At 41.3% G+C, this 17579-nt stretch overlaps 1 protein-coding gene across 1 annotated transcript in view; it reads left to right on the top strand.

Annotated features, from left to right (window-relative positions):
- The window catches only part of LOC129726561 (nephrin-like), an 875571-nt gene that overhangs the window by 809370 nt on the left and 48622 nt on the right, over positions 1-17579 (top strand). Inside the window, exons 11-15 of the mRNA XM_055683414.1 lie at positions 531-690; positions 1280-1573; positions 1688-1829; positions 2047-2246; positions 2330-2529. Coding sequence (XP_055539389.1) covers positions 531-690; positions 1280-1573; positions 1688-1829; positions 2047-2246; positions 2330-2529 — 996 coding nt within the window. The remainder of the gene's footprint in view (positions 1-530; positions 691-1279; positions 1574-1687; positions 1830-2046; positions 2247-2329; positions 2530-17579) is intronic.

Here is a 17579-nt window from a genome sequence, read left to right as displayed (position 1 = left end):
CGTATAGTTTTATTTGAATATTACACACAAATATAAAAAATTTAAACAGCTCTATCAGGATAAAATTGCATTCTAACACCAACACGCACGTACTTTCAATATAACAGATACCTAAATATAAATATAATATTGATGAAAACATTTGAAAAATACTCCTTTGCCAAATTTTCCTTCCTTGCTAAACTGCGTTTTGCCTATGAAACTTAACGCCCACGATAAAATTCTTGCATTTCATCCTGCATTTTATTGCCATCGAGAATTGCAGCACTCGCCATGCTAACGCTTTGTTAGTGACTCAAACAGCGTCGACGATGAGTTATAAATTTTTATTAATGCTTTTTTATCTCCTTTTCCCCCCAACCCGTACGGTCATAAATTTTTATTAATCTCCTCCCTTATTACAACCCGTCGGCAAGCTTTTCCCGTTGTTATTCCGGTTCAATTGTGCAATTTACGGACTGTTTTGTCTCGTTTCTCATCACTTGCTCCCTCCCCGCGCTGGACCTACTCTACCACGGCCTTCGAAACAGGGTATAATGATAACTCACAACGCTTCCGCCAGGGTTATCCGTTCAAACCAGAGCCTGGTACTGCAGAAGGTAAACCGTAATTCGTCCGGAAATTATTCGTGCAGTGCAATCAATGCCGAGGGAGAAACGGTCAGCAATCAGCTGGCACTGCGGATCAAGTGTAAGTACCTACTTCCCGTTCCTGTTCGTTTTGTTTGTTTTGCTGTAGAATAAATACATTAAAAGTGTAGGGAACGCAATCACGATTTTTTCTTAAACATTACTACACCCCTACCATTAGAATAGTTTTTAAATTTTTTTATTGCTCTATCTTAAAGTACAACTTCTTGAGCACATTTTCTTAAATTTTCATAGAGATTTGAGCAACAAAGAGAAATTAAATGGTGTTTTTTTAAATGACTTTCCCGTTTTGGCAATTTATAGCATTCAAACACTGGATTTTTTAAGAGAAACTTTTTCGTTTGCCATTGAAACAAAATAATCATAAAAACAATTGCTCACATACCCGGTACAACTCTAACTCTTTTATGGGCTCGATGATTCTAGTTGACCTGCTGAGCCTTCACCGTAAACACGTAAAGGATGGAAAGGGGAACCCGAATATCGATTTCTTGCATTGCTCAATACGTCAGGATTAGAATGAAGGATTCGTATTGGAGAAATACACATGCTTACGTTTCCTGGTCGATATTTATTGTTTTAAATTTGCTATGAACCACTAATTTTTCTATTTTTTTCCACTCTCACAGACGCACCAGTATGTGCGACGGAAAAAATAATCATCGTGGGAGCTTTCCGGAGTGAGTCTCTGCACATTCCGTGTGAGGTCCACGCTGATCCGCCGCCGCGTCAATTCTACTGGAAGTTTAATAACTCAGGCGAAACGCTAGAAATAACCAAAGAGCGGTTTGTTAAAAACGGTTCACTGAGCGTTCTAAACTACACGCCCGTTTCCGATCAGGACTATGGCACGCTGACTTGCTGGGGACAGAACGAAGTGGGCCTACAGCAGTGGCCCTGCTTCTTTCAGGTCGTGCTAGCCGGTATGTGAGAACTTTCCTGCACTGTGTGTGTGTGTGTGTTGTACAGCAAGGGGGTTCGTTTTTTAATTTGCTCTGTTCTCGATTTTTTCCTTTGTTCGATTCCGCCACCAACAGGTTTGCCATCGACAGTGAAAAACTGCACGATAAACAATCAAACGCAGACCTCGGTGGAAGTGCAGTGCCTGGCCGGGTATGACGGCGGTTTACCGCAGATTTTTATGCTCGAGCTTGTTTCGAGCCGAACGGGAAGACTGCGGTGAGTATATAACATTCGTTGACACTACGCGATGCGGTTCAAACGTAATTAGACCGGAAAAGCTTAATCGATTCGTCAATAATCATAAATTGAGCACAGTGAAAATAACATTCGCTATGGTTTGGATTTTATTGAAACAGTGTGCTGAATATTTAAAATTTTCATTTTCGAAGCTGATGTCACAATAGAATAAACATGCTTTCGATCTTTCAAACAGGTACAATGTAACAAACCCGGATGAGCCATATTTTGTGATAGAATCGTTGGAATCGCTTATCCACTATAACAGCTACGATGACTTGGGCGATGACAACGCTTTCAAGGCTGTCATATATGCTGTTAACCAAAAGGGAAGAAGCCAGGGCATAGTGATCAAGGACTTTTTTCTCGAAACGACTACTACGGAAAACCGAGCTGGTAATGAGCTCCTCAAAAGAAAATTTTTGTGTAATAGTACTTTAGCAGACTTTGTTTCTTTTTCTTCACTCTTCTCTTTATAGTTTTAACGAGCAACTCATTAGATAGTATTTCGCCTATTCTGTTTGGTGTTTTGCTCACTCTACTGATACTGTGCTTTGTGATTTTTATACGAGTTTATTACATCAAAATAACAACCACATCGTCAACCATCACGAACGTTAGCAGTGATTTGATTGGTAACTCCAAACAGCACACTTCCAAGCAAGATCAGTCTTCCAAGGTAAGTTTTATTCTAATTGCTTATTATTTGAGGATAATGTTTTGAATTCATACCCGGGAACCAATTGATGGGACGATATAACATATCCAATAAACCCTTTATAATTGAATGATGTAGCTCAGTCAAACAGTCAAGGTTGGAATCAATCCAGCAAAAGTAAGCAATATAAATTGTGTATAATATATATTGTCGAACTTCGTAGCCGCAAGGTTACAGAGTCCGCTTTGACAAGCGAATGGTGATAGGTTCGAATCTTAGTGGAACCAAACCATTCGTTTTTTTTTTCTTCATCTATAGTTTATTTGACACGGCACAAATACAATTCAATGTTTAACGGCGCCAATTATATCTGGTAGCTTACTTTCTAAAGTATCTTAATAACTAAAAGCAAATTTTTTATCCTCGCTGCCGACTACGAGCTGAAACTAAATCTAACTTAAAGCTAGAATATTTTGCATTAAAAGCACAGGTTTGCTGTTTGATGGTTTTCATTGCCATGGGTAAGCAGCATATTAAATTTGTTCCGCTGCTGGGCCAAGATATTACGGACTGGCATATTGGGTTGTTTCCATCGGGCCTTGAGAGTATCGTGCGGGTCTGATTGCTGTTTCCGGATCCGGGGTCTTAACGTGTTCTTGTCGTTTGGTTGGATGTAGGCGGAAGGGGATAGGACTAAACTGGGGCGTGGATGGATTTCAGGAAAACGTATATAAGGGACATGTAGGATAGGTCACGGCTCGCCAAGACATCACGAACAGGAACAGCCGGCTGCCTACCTTCGGCCTGCAGGGAAGCTATTAATCTAGACCTGGCGTCACGGTGTACAGGGCATGACGGTGTACAGGGCAACAACGTGCTCTATGTCGTGATAACCTTCACCACAGGCACAGATACCACTCTCCCCGAGCCCAACACGACGGAGATGCGCGTCAAATCTATAGTGATTGGACATAAGCTGGGACATCACGCAAATGAAATCCCGACCTACTTCCAACCCCTTGAACCACGGGTTCGTCGATACCTTGGGGATTATGGAATGTAACCATCTTCCCAGTTCCCCTTTGGTCCAAGAATTTTGCCAACTGATGATCGTATTCTGACGTACAAATGCGAAAAATTCATTAAAGGCAATTGGTCTTTCATAAATATCACCGTTTGTTGCGCCCACTTTAGCCAAAGAGTCCGCTTTCTCATTACCCGGTATCGAGCAGTGAGAAGGGACCCACGCTAAGGTAATCTGAGTAGATTTTTCGGATAAAGCACTCAGATGTTCCCGTATTTTCCCCAGGAAATACGGAGAGTGCTTAACATCTTTCATCGATCGGAGAGCCTCAATGGAACTGAGACTGTCCGTAAAGATGAAATAATGGTTCGTGGGCATTTTTTCGATAATCCCTAGGGTGTACTGAATTGCAGCTAATTCTGCGACGTAAACAGAAGCAGGATTATCGAGCTTATGGGAGACGGTTAAATTGTTATTGAAGATACCGAAGCCAGTGGACCCATCAAGAAGTGATCCGTCAGTGTAGTACATATAGTCGCAGTTGATGTTTCGATATTTATTGGAAAAAATTTTAGGGATCTGCTGCACGCGTAAATGATCCAGGATTCCACGAGTTTCTTCTATCATGGATGTATCGAAAAACACAGTAGAATCAGAAGTATTTGATAAGTCGACACGATTTGGAATATTCGAAGAAGGGTTAATATTTTGGGACATGTGATTGAAATACAATGTCATAAAACGGGTTTGAGAATTAAGTTCGATTAACCTTTCAAAATTTTCAATCACGGGACGGTTCAAGACCTCACATTTGATAAGAATACGAGAAGACAGGCTCCAGAAGCGGTTTTTCAATGGTAGTACTCCAGCTAAGATCTCCAAACTCATCGTATGGGTCGATTGCATGCGACCCAAGGCGATACGCAAACAACGATATTGTATTCGCTCCAGTTTGATTAAATGTGTGTTTGCTGCGGAGCGGAAGCAGAAACACCCGTACTCAATAACAGACAGTATCGTTGTTTGGTAAAGCCTTATAAGGTCTCCTGGGTGGGCTCCGCACCATTGTTCGGTTATTGTACGAAGAAAATTCACTCTTTGTTGACATTTTTTCATCAGATACCTCACGTGACAACCCCAGGTGCCTTTAGAGTCGAACCAGACACCAAGATATTTGTGTACCAAAACCTGAGAAATCGTTTTACCCATTAATTGTGTTTGAAGCTGAGCAGGTTCATGCTTCCTAGAAAAAACTACTATCTCAGTCTTCTCCGGAGAGAATTCGATACCTAGCTGTAAAGCCCAAGCAGACAAATTGTCCAAGGTATCTTGCAATGGTCCTTGCAAATCGGCAGCTTTGGCTCCTGTAACAGAGATTTCACTGTCGTCTGCAAGTTGTCTTATCGTGCATGAATTTGCCAGACATTCGTCGATGTCATTTACATAAAAGTTGTAAAGAAGGGGGCTTAAACATGAGCCCTGGGGAAGACCCATGTAGCTAATGCGAAAAGTTGCCAAATCGCCGTGCGTAAAATGCATATGCTTTTCGGACAACAAATTGTGCAAAAAATTGTTCAAAATTGGAGAAAATCCTTGTCGGTGAAGTTTACCCGAAAGAATGTCAATAGAAACGGAATCAAAAGCCCCCTTAATGTCCAAGAACGCAGACGCCATTTGTTCTTTGCGAGCATACGCCAGCTGAATATCTGTTGAAAGCAACGCAAGACAATCATTCGTCCCTTTGGCACGGCGGAAACCAAATTGAGTATCTGATAGTAGACCATTTGATTCGACCCAATGGTCTAAACGACGGAGTATCATTTTTTCCATCAATTTCCGGATACAGGATAGCATTGCAATCGGCCTATAAGAGTTGTGATCAGAAGCTGGTTTCCCTGGTTTTTGGATGGCGATCACCTTCACTTATTGAACAAGTTCAACAAGCGCCTCTTGGCATTGCCGGGTAGATTCTTCAACAAGTTGAATTTGATTCTATCTAACCCAGGCGCGTTATTGTTACAGGACAGGAGGGCAACTGAAAATTCTGCCATCATAAAAGGTGATTCTATCGCGTCGTGGCCCGGAGACGCATCGCGAACAATGTTTTGCTCAGGAACAGAGTCCGGACATACTTTCCTGGCAAAATCAAATATCCACCGACTTGAAGACTCCTCGCTTTCGTTGACCGTTACGTGATTCCGCATTCTTCGGGCTGTGTTCCAAAGAGTGCTCATCGATGTCTCCCTCGACGTCTCGTTCACGAACCGACGCCAATATCCGCGTTTCTTTGCTTTAGCCAAGCTTTTAAGCTTGGTATTAAGCTCCAAATACCGTATATAGTCGCCAGGTATACCTTTCTTCTTATAGGCCAAAAACGCGTCGGATCTTTGCGTGTAGACATCGGAGCACTCTTGGTCCCACCACGGAGTGGGAGGCCGTTCTTTGATCGTTACGCCGGGATATTTCTTCGTTTGGGCTTGCAACGCGGCGTCGAGAATCAAGCCCACGAGGAGATTGTATTCTTCAAGTGGTGGATGATGTTGAATCGACTCGACCGCTTTTGAAATCATTTCCTCGTATAACTTCCAATCGACATTCCGTGTGAGGTCATACGGAATGTCAATTGGTCGCATGCGAGTTGAACCGTTAGTAATTGAAATAAGAATAGGCAGATGGTCGCTACCGTGAGGATCGAGGATTACCTTCCATGTGCATGCCAACCGTAGCGACGTCGAACATAAGGATAGATCCAAAGCGCTTGGGCGCGCTGGAGGTTTCGGGATACGTGTCATTTCACCGTTGTTCAAAATAGTCATGTCGAAGTCATCGCAAAGGTTATAGATTAAAGAGGAGCGGTTATCATTGTAGGGGGAACCCCAAGCCACACCATGAGAGTTGAAGTCTCCCAAAATCAAACGTGGCGAGGGAAGAAGTTCTATTAAATCAAAGAGCAGCCGTTGCCCAACCTGTGCTCTGGGAGGAATATATATTGAGGCAATACAAAGCTCTTTACCTTGTATTGTCATTTGACATGCGACAACTTCGATGCCTGGAATCGAGGGGAGGTTAATACGATAGAAAGAAAAGCACTTTTTAATCCCTAAAAGTACTCCTCCATATGGGGTGTCTCGATCAAGGCGAATAATATTAAAATCATGGAAGTTGAGATCAATATTTGAAGTAAGCCAAGTTTCACAAAGGGAAAATGCATCGCATTTGTTTTTATTTATCAAAACTTTAAACGAATCAATTTTTGGTAAAATACTTTTACAATTCCACTGTAAGACAGAGATAGAATCCTTCATATACGCAGTTGAATTAGGCATCGAAGGATACAATCGCTGCAAGGAGGGGCCATTGGGCAGTCAACTGCTTCAAAAATGATCTAACTGTTGGGAGGAATGCTGTAAGAAAAATTTTAATTGGATCGGGTACATTGAAATTTTCAAAAATCCAGTCCACAATGTCAGAAAATTTCACTAATCCAGAGTTTGTTTCATCAACTGGATGTGCAAAAGGAAAAACATGGGTTTTAGATATTCCTGGCAGTGCTGGGAACTCCTTCTGGGACTTTAAATTTGCAAGCCCAGGAGGAGTTTGTTTCGGTTTTTCCGCAGCACTGTTTGGTTTGTTCGTACTTTTCATTACACTTTGGGAAATCTTAGGACCTTTACGGGGAAGTTTAGGAGAAGAAACATTTTTCCTCTTCCTAGACTCCCCAGGATTGGCATAAGATGTTCCCGCTGATAAATCGTCAGAATCGGTTTCATCAGAGGGCAACAGATCAAAGGGGTTCGATGTTATGGTAGAAGTGGTCACGGTCTTCTTCAGCATCTCAGCGTAAGAACGCTTTGAACGCTCCTTAAGTGACCGCTTGATTTTATCTCTGCGCTGCATGTACACCGGGCATGTGGAGAGCTCATGCTGGTTTTCCCCACAGTGAATACATTTTTCAGCATTAACACTGCAAGAATCTTCCGCATGAGTCTCCCCACACTTGCTACATCGTGCCTTATTGCAGCAGTAGGCGGCTGTGTGGCCTAACTGCTTGCAATTGGTGCAATTCATAACACGGGGTACATACAATCGCACAGGCAGACGAACCCGGTCGATCGAGACGTGGCTAGGGAGTGCAGATCCGGCAAACGTAACGCGAAACGAGTCTGACGGAGTGTACACTTTTTTACCGCAGACGAGAGACATGGACCGCAATTGCTTACAATCCAAAATCTTCGCCTGTGTTTCGGTATTTTTGAAGCAACCGGTTGCGCTTTTTAGGATACACTCGACAGACAGACTCGAATCGGTTATGACACCGTCGATCTCCACGTCTCGTGCGGGTATGTAAACGCGATACTCGCGTGTGAAGAGCTCAGAGCAAGCGATAGCATTGGCCTGTGCCAGATCACTGACCACGACACGGAGCTTGTTAGGTCGGACCTTGGAAATTTCGGTCACGGCCTTGTACCCCTTCGTCAGGTCTTTAGAAATTTGCAGTATGTTTAATCGCTTTGAATTCACTCCTGCCTTTGGACGAAAATAAACAGTATAGCTGCCCTGTTGAGATCCGTCCGGGTAAAGCCTGGGGCGAGGGGGGACTGGAGAATGAACAGGGGAGGGGGTAACAGAAGGGTCAGGGTCAGGGGGGTTCGGGGATGGTGGCACGGGAGGCGAGGGATCTATATCCATCGCGCTAAATGTAGCGCACTCGCGCACTAGCGCCGACAAGAACACGTACCTCTTTACTTCTTCCTTCCAGCAGTGGTTGACCCAAAGCAGCCAGCAGCACCAGTACAGCAGCACCAATACAGCCACCAGCAGTGAGCCGGGTGTGAGATCACTCAGCACAGCGACACGGACTCGACTGTCAACTGATGGCCTTGAACTCGAAAGAATAATACACTCTTTTGTTTGGCTATTCGTACACACGGACCGGATTGTAATAGAACGACCACTTTGCACGTCCGTTTCTGTCGAGTGTTCGACGCGGAATGAAAAAAAAAAATAAAAAAAATAAAAAACCATTCGTTCGCAAAAAGGACTTTAAGTATGGGTTTATTCTAAGGCTCTTCCACACAAAATCTTCTCTCCAGATTTAATAACCTCTCGTCTAAAGCTTCGATAATATCATAGACTATAGCACGTTATATGCTTTTAGAGTGATAGCTTGTAGGAGGATATAATGCAGGAGAATCGATAAGGAAGAAAGTAGGTTACTAAATCTGAATGAGAAAACAAAAAGTACTATAACTTCCCTCCAGACTTAATAACCACTGATCAAAAGCTTCGATAATATCATAGACTATAGCACGTTATATGCTTTTAGAGTGATAGCCTGCAGGAGGATATGATAAGGTCGATAAGGAAGGTAGTAGGTTACTAAGTCTGAGGGAGAAGACAAAAAAAAAGCACTATAACACGGAGCAGGTTACTTCTCAATAAGTAGCACTGCAAAATGGTAAAAAAAAACAGAAATGTGCAAACAGCAAAAACGTCCGGATATATAGATCCACAATAGATCAAACAACTACTGGTCGCAGTGGGGTCCACACAAAAAAAAGCAATATAAAACTCGCCTAGATACCCTTCAAACAATCACAGTATCACAACCTAAATTTGCCAAAGTTTTCAAGAAAATAAAAAATCCTTTACATTACAACATAAAAACTTATCCAAAGTGCTCCATTACTGAATTTTTAACCACACACACAATGTACCGAGAGTACAGTCTTATCGTGGTGCACTAACAAACGAACTTTTCCCGCAAAGTTTCGAGCAAACATTTGTTATGCACATACCAAACATTCACGTACTCAGCTTGTCTGTATCTGTCTACATTGCTTCCTCTCCGTCCGGAAAAAGCTTGCCACGATACCGTCAAATGGGCAAGAATATTCCCACCGTGAAACAACAGCTTAAGAAGATATTCAAGTTTGCACAGTGTAATCGCTTCAGTTATAATTACTTGGATGCGAAAAATTTTCCCCCTAATCTCGGCAAGTTCCGGGTAAGAAAATATATTCAATTCGAGAACTGCACAGCGAAGAAGGCACGATTCTGCACATTACCAATGCCACCACACAGCGAAGAATCGGCGGAAAATTACCTAATTAAGGCGAATATATTGCTTGTTACAACACCCTGTTCGAAAATAATGAAATGCTATCACCTCTAGATGTTATTATGTTACGTTCTGTGGATAAAGTAATGACATTTGTACAAGTTGTGTGGTGCAAACTGTGAGAACCAATAGTATTGAAACCGATTTTTTGATTAAAATTTCTACAATGCTGATTTTCGTGAGTATCGTTATGGATAGATCAAATTGTTCGTAAACTCATATACCGTAAATTGCAATAAAATAAGAGAGTGTGAGAATGCCGTAGAAAAAAAGATTGTTTTATGTCGTTCAATTTATTACTTGATAAGGCTAGTTAAAAATCAGGATTTATTGTTCTGAAGAAAATTGGAAACTTGCTAGAGAGACTCGTGTAATTAATTTTGACTAAATTAAAGATATCAGTCTAACATACTTTCTAGTATTTTACCGAAAATAAGATTAAGCTTATGCATAGCTAGTAACTAAAACATAAAATGAGGATATGTAAAATAGGTAATTGTACATTTCCTGAATCATGCTTCATGCCACGTATGAAAAATAATTATATTTCATTGTTTATGCTTTCCATTTGTTTATTCATCAAATCTGGAACAGTTCGTCAAACAACCATAGTCTGTTTGCAATTATATAACATCGTTCGCTATCAGTGTCCACCAACCTACGCGAACCCAGACGAATCACTGCATTATGATTTAAATTGGATTTATTTGCTTTCGATTTTTGATTTCCAAAAACACGTTCTACCATTGCACAAAGTAGAACAAAATTCGAATGGATATTAGTACCACAATAAATAATTTTTAATATGCTTTTACCAATTGTCAAAAAGAAAATCATGTAGATATCAGAAGAATTTCGATGAAAACCATTTTAGCCATGTTTTGGTACAACCTCAAGTGAATGTTCATCTGGGTTTTTCATCGATAATTTTATCTTTTTTGTAATAGCTGATATAAAAAAAAACTTTTTTTTAAATTAAAAAAATAAATATTAGGGACATGCAAACCATAGCAATGGCCTCTATGGATGTTCAAAACAATATAGAAATATTTTTATTTTTTCAAGAAATTGTGCTATCACCGAGTATTCTGAAATTAAGGCTAACATTCTGTTTTCCCACCGTTACACAATCTGCGGGGGTAACATTTCGAGCTACAACAAGTCCTTTTTTAATTTTTAAGGGTAAAATTGGATTATTATTTGACACTGTTCGATGGTTCACAGTTCAAGAGAGTTGGATGGTTTATAAAGGTTTTCGGATGATTTGATTTGGTTTGCTTGAAGACATTGATGAACAAAATTTACGTTTTCACTACCAAAGTTGAAAATTTACTATGGGTAGATGTGAGAGGCGGCTATAAAAAACGGGAAACAACAGTTTTCCATAAGCAGGCAACATACGTTTTTTAAGTACTCTCTCTTTTCGATAATATTCTAATAATATACTGTCACATTTAATCATCCTTTATGTAACTGTAGAAGCACAAGAAGTGAAGCTGGCACGCAAAAATTAGACGATGCAAAACCGCATAATCGCAAACTATCAAAATTTATGAAAAGTTTACTATACTAAGAATAAGAAAAACTAACTTTTTTGTGTTGAGGGATAGAGATATGGTCATTTCAGGAAAGTTGTAGAAGATACAAACATCTGAAACTTTTCATTCGATACAAAATTATGAAGTTTATTATATAGAACTTACTTTAAATTTAGTTTTTTGTACCTAACTATTGTTAATTGCATTTTACACGAAAGTGTTGTTCGGAAGAATCGTTAGGGCACACAAAACATATAATTTTTCCAAGGACCATACATCTCCAGGACTTTTCCATACAAAGTTATGTCATATTTTAGTTTATTCTTCTCTATCCGCTGCGTTTGACAAAATTAATCATTGTATCGTCATTTTGAAACTGGATCGGTATGGGTTCTCTGGAAATCTATTGAGATGACCGGAATCATATCTTTCGGGACGGACGATAAACGTAAAATTTGGCGATGAGATATCTGAAACTTTCTCTGCAACTTCAGGGATTGCACAAGACAGCCATTTGGGCCCGCTGATGTTCCTACTCTACTTCAACGACATAATTCAGTCATTAAAATGTCCCCGACTAGCATTTGCGGATGATCTACCGCAAACGCTTCACCAACTACAGCGCAAACAGGGCCATTATAGGTCTTCGAAGAGCTTATAATCGTGTTTTAGTAGTGTTCGATTTCACCTATCTGCTCGTGTCCTAGGATATAAATTTGTTTCAATGTTCAGTTGTGCAATGTAATTATGTATTAGTGTAAAAGTTCCAAGGTCAAGCTTTCCCTCGTTATTGGCTTGCTTCCCGGGCACAGATAGCATTAACATGGACGAAATAAATTCCACTGCCTACATATTTTGACTTAACAAAGTGTTTTGGTCTGTTTGTCTTTCACCAAGCGGCGTGGCCACGCCCTAATGGCAAAAATCTACTCTGAACTCGATACAAAAGACCAGGGCGCACCAAAGATAAACGGTAGTGTTGCCTATGAATAGTTTATCACAACAAGATATAACCCTCATTTCAAGATTATTCACCGCTAAATTGAGTGATTTTCCAGTTTAATTGTTTGTTTGTGCCCACTCGAACACCGTTATCAGTCAAATATTAGAAACGACAATAAGTTAATCTAAGAATCGGGAAAGCAAAACTTTCTTTTGCTGCTTATGAAAATCACTCAGTAATATCAAAGGTGTTTTGGTTTGTTTGTCTTTCTCCAAGCTGCGTGGCCATGCCCTAATGGCAAAAATTTACTCTGAACTCAATACAAAAGACTGCGTGTAGAAAATTCAGCTTCAGTTTTGTTTGTTACACAATAACGAGTGCAGTGCAGCTGTTAAAAGTACGCGACATTGAGAAACGAGAGCTGCATACGAGTCAACTTCCAGGCACTGCGGAGCATGTTACTTTTGAAGTAGAATACTTCCCTTAGGAAGTTCGGCTACATAGGGATGTGAAATGAAAATCTAAAACCGAAAAAAGTGAAAAATATGTCCATTTTCAAATGCTAATAAATCGGTTAGTATTCGATGGATTTCCTTCGTTCTTGCAGCAATAGATTGGAAAATTTTCTAAAATTCTTCCCAAAAGAAGATAATTTTAACTTTATTATTCATACTATTGTACTATTGAAAATAGTCAAGCCTTGTCAAAACGAAAAATTCGACCTCTGATTGGTCGTTATATGATTGCTTCCCAAGCACGGTCGACAGATTCATATACCTTGCAATTTAAAACATGCTATTTGGACTATATAAGAGCCTGTTTCAGCCGAAGTCGCTCATAATAGCTCTAGACAGCCACAACAGCAGTCGTCCTCCCTTAGCAGCAGCACTAGCAGTGCAGTGGATACCAGCGATGGCAGAAAGCGGCCACAGCTGTGGCGTAGCAATGGATAGCGCACTAGTTGCAGCGGATTCCAGCAACGATAGCGGCTGATGCAGTGAGGCACTTTAGTGAAATGCAGCCTCTGTGCGATAGTGGGCACTAGTAAATGCATTCAATGAAAAGTTGACTCATTTTGACAACACGTGAGCCGTCTAGTTTTGAGTGTTATATCAGCATTTCATTGTTTACTTTATCACAAGGACTACTTTATTCGCCCTGTCAGTAATAACGCAAAGATGTGATCGGCATCTAATCCGATGCTAAAATGAACAACAAATTGTCCTTTTCAGGATGAAATAAAAACTTGATTGAAGAGTTAATATTTTCTAGTGAGTTATTTCACATTTTTAAATATGTAAAAGTTAATAATTTTACCTCATTTCCGTGTCTCAAAACGTACTGAATTGTCTTTTCCTTCAGTCATGAGCACCGAAAAAATTTCATCTCAAAGTTTAAAAATTGTCAAGCCCCAACAATGACAAGCAACTTACTATATTATTGAAAATGGTCAATCCTTGTTGAAGCGCAAAATTCGATTGATCTGATTAGTCAACGTTTATTTACTAGAAAAAATGACTGACACGCAAGCAACCGGGTTATCTTTCTTGTAAAAGTATTCTACTTCAACCTTGCGGTCGTGGCTTTGCACACAACCCTCCTGTTATTATTTTGTATACGGCAGCAACAGTTACCATCGTACGCTGCAGAATATTTAGCTGGCACAGCTGCTGGAGGGCACAGCGGAGAGCAAACTTTATTATGCGCGGTCAAGCAAAATATTCTATGCTACCGATGGTGCGATTATCAGCGTTCTGTGGCACGTGTTTCTAACTGAAGATTATGGAATCGGTTCTTTTCAGAACTATAGATGCTTGAAGGTAAGAGTTATGAAAATTTTCGCAACTACTACTAGTGTAAAATTTTCATGCATTCATGCATCGCTAGTTTTACAATAACGACCATCAAAAATAAACGGTAATGTTGCCTATGAACAGTTTAGCGCAGCATATAATATATACATTTAGTCCTACGTCACCATTTCATACAACCCCTAGGGCTGTATACCTTGAAGAATTTTGCTGCTAGTGGCAATTATCAAACTTGCACAGAAGGTTGGTCCCATAAACCGCAACGGATTCCCAATAGTGTCATATCTAGACCTGGCTAATGTCGATGACAAGTGGAACTATCACTGAAATGGTGCAGAGTCGATCATCGATATAACGTCTGCATCCCGGGTCTGAATACGAACTAGAGGTTAAACACTAACAGCGACCACCACTCTGCTATAATAGTCTGCTATAGTGTAGGCTATAACACGAGGCGGCAAGAGGTTGGTGGAGCTAATACTCCAACCATTCGAGGGTTATAGGTATTCCAATTTTATGTCAGTGTGTCTACGTATGCAATTAGAAGAGAGCATAAAGAGTTAGTCCCCCCCGAGTGCTGATCAACTATTTGGCATACTGTTGCAGACGTTTGATGCCACCAATAAATAAATGGATGTAAACGAGCCTGTTTTTAAAACACTATGTGCTAGTGCCAACACTAACCCATATGATGACGACTAAAGGATTGTGAGGACCAAGACCAGAGATAGGACGGATCCTTGAGGAACTTTTTCCACGCCATGAGCCTCAGGCTGGGTTGGCAAATGGTTGGACACGTGTAACTTAAGACCCCATTGTGGTCATTCATCTCTGTCCAGCAACTACTATCCCAACCTCCACGAGGTGCCGACCGGGATACGAGTAACCTTAGCGAAGATCGGGTAACCAACCCCCGGTGGAAACTATGGTCGTATGCTAAACGGAAAGGGGGTCGTACGCGGCTGTATCCCTATATTAGGCTCGGCATACAACAGCGTCTGACCCAGAGGGGGCGGCTGAATTATGGAATGCTGTATACCGCCTGCTACACCTACGATGGCAGCCCCACCAGCAGGATGCAAGTATCGCGACTCTGGTAAGATAGCATACCGAAACCTTTCTTCAACAGCGAACAACGAAATAAGAAATACGGAACGGATAAATCGGCAAAAACCAAGGCTACGAACACGGAAATAGATTGAGGTAAACGATTGGAAATTGGGTACTTGGTACGTCCGATCTCTCAATGAACCGGAGCGGGCTGGCTTGCTTGCTCGGTAACTACCGTATATGCGTGTTGAGGATTAAGTGCAAATTCTACAACTACAGTTTAATCAACACCTACGCAACGGCAAACGACAAATCCAATGAAGTCAAAGATGAGTTCTATGACAAGCTTGAGCGAATCTATGAATAATGCCCAAAACACGAGAGGACGACGCGTTTCAACATTCAGCGGTTGAAAGCTGATGACGTGGCAGCAGAATACGCCAGAGAGCTGGATCGACGGATCGCAGAACAGCAGGAGGAAAGAGTGGAAGACATGAATGGGATGTGGAGCAGTATCCACAGTGCCATCGAAACAACTATGAGAGAGGTGGTAGTTACGACGCGTGGAAGCATGGGCGTAGCCAGAATTTCGATTAGGGGGGGGCAAGTTCTTCAAAATTTTAGAAGTAAGAAAATGGTATTTTGAAAAATAGCAATAAATACTAGTAGTTTGTGATCAACACGGACTTGCCCGGTACTTTTGCCGCTGCAATGTCCTTAGTCAACTGAAAAACCTGTGCAATTCCACGCAACATAGGCCAAGCATTTCAATCAATTATTTTTGATCTGGCTTATACTTTACACAGATGTTTCAATGGGCTAAAAATGTCGTTTTGTGCTAACGTATGCGTCAAAAAAATGGACTTTTTTCGGATGGTGGTAAAAAATATTTAAGACAGATAATTGAGTTTCATAAATTTCCTATGGAACGTAATTATGTTAGCTTACTTGCAAAAAAATCTACGATCTTGGGTGCGGCCTTCTGGCAGTTAACCGGAACATTCGTCATGGCGGATGAAAACATGCGTGTAGGCATGTTTTTTAATTCTTTTTTCGTTTTATTTATCAATTCCTCCTGAAATTTCGCGACAAAATTGTTGAAGGAAATCTTACGCTTCTGGCTTGCCAGAAATCCTCGATGAGACGCAACTTGGGAACGTTGGGCGGGTTCGCCAACTTGGGTACCACATCGACATTTAGCCGTTCCATCTCCTCAAACGATCGCCTCGAATAGTGAGCCGACTCCAGATCCGGCCAAAACACCGTGTATTCGACCTTATAGTATTTTTTGATAAACGACGCAACTTCCAGCAGGTACTTTGTACTATAAATTCCCCCGTTCACGGCCAGTCCGGAGCGAAAGAAGAGCAGCTTTGACATCCCCTTCTCGCTGATTGTCAGCCACAGCAGCACCCTCTTGGGGAACTTGGTGAGTGAAAGAAATTTCACCTTAGTGCCTACTTTTTTCGTGGTGGAAGTAAAATACAAAGTGCCCTACCAGTCGTTGCCATCCAGGGTGAGACAGGTCTCGTCGTCCATCACCACCGCCACGTCGTGAATTGCCGGGAAAATCGATTTGACCATCTTATTCAGGCGCTGCCGATGCTTCATTGCCTGCAGCTCCGAGACTAGTGAACGGGTATTGGCCGTCCATGTTCGCCTGACATGTATGTCCATGTTCGCCAGGCACTATTTGATCGGTTGCACAGACCTCCAGGCCAAGCGCACGCAGCGATGTAGCCACTTTTCCCTCGGTCTTCCTCTTCAGTGTCCTTTGGAGCTTCTTGTCGCTCAGGGTCGTCTGCCGTCCGGAATCGGGCTGTCTTTCAATGCTCTGATTGGTGTCCAATATTGCCAAGATGTTGTAGATGCCGGAACGGGCGTATCCGGTGGCTACGAACTGCCGCACGATGTTCGTTTTCGTCAGTGCGTGTAACCCATGGAAAATTGGCAATTTTTGTGCATTTTTTTAGCGCAAACGTTATTAAAGTTATTGAAAACGAAATTCTGCACCAATGTCAACAATTAGTGGGGGGGGCAACGGCCCCCCCCTGCCCCCCTCTGGCTGCGCCTATGCGTGGAAGACAGCGTAACGTCTGGTTCGATGCCGACTGCCAGAGAGCGACAGATGAGAAGAACCATGCCAGGAGCCGCATGCAAAACAGGAAAAACGCATATTTTCTTCTTAAACTAATCGGCTAATCTATGGAATGGATTCTTCTTAGTTCAGTTTAGATTCCTCATAAAGTATGATCCCCAAAAACTCACTTAAAAGCACTAAATTTGATATTTTAGTCGGGCATCTGCACTCGAAAACTCATTTAATTCAATCACCTACCTCAGAAAACAAAATCTGCGCATCGTTCGATACGGTTACAACGGGACTCGGTCAGTAGCCAACCAAAGTTTTTTTCATCACTAGTGGACCACTTTTTATTTTAATCACTAAACAAAATTACTAATTACACTAAGAATACTTTAATCTTTGAAATGTTCACCTCAAATTTTCTAAAACAGGCCTGAATTAGCAGGAATATATGAGATGAATTTCTACAATTCCCAAATTTCAACTGTATGTATTTTC

Source organism: Wyeomyia smithii, chromosome 3 (assembly GCF_029784165.1).
Source record: "Wyeomyia smithii strain HCP4-BCI-WySm-NY-G18 chromosome 3, ASM2978416v1, whole genome shotgun sequence".
NCBI classification, from domain to species: Eukaryota; Metazoa; Arthropoda; class Insecta; order Diptera; family Culicidae; genus Wyeomyia; species Wyeomyia smithii.
The sequence above is the reverse complement of the archived record's forward strand: the minus strand, read 5'-3'. Positions and strand labels throughout refer to the sequence as shown.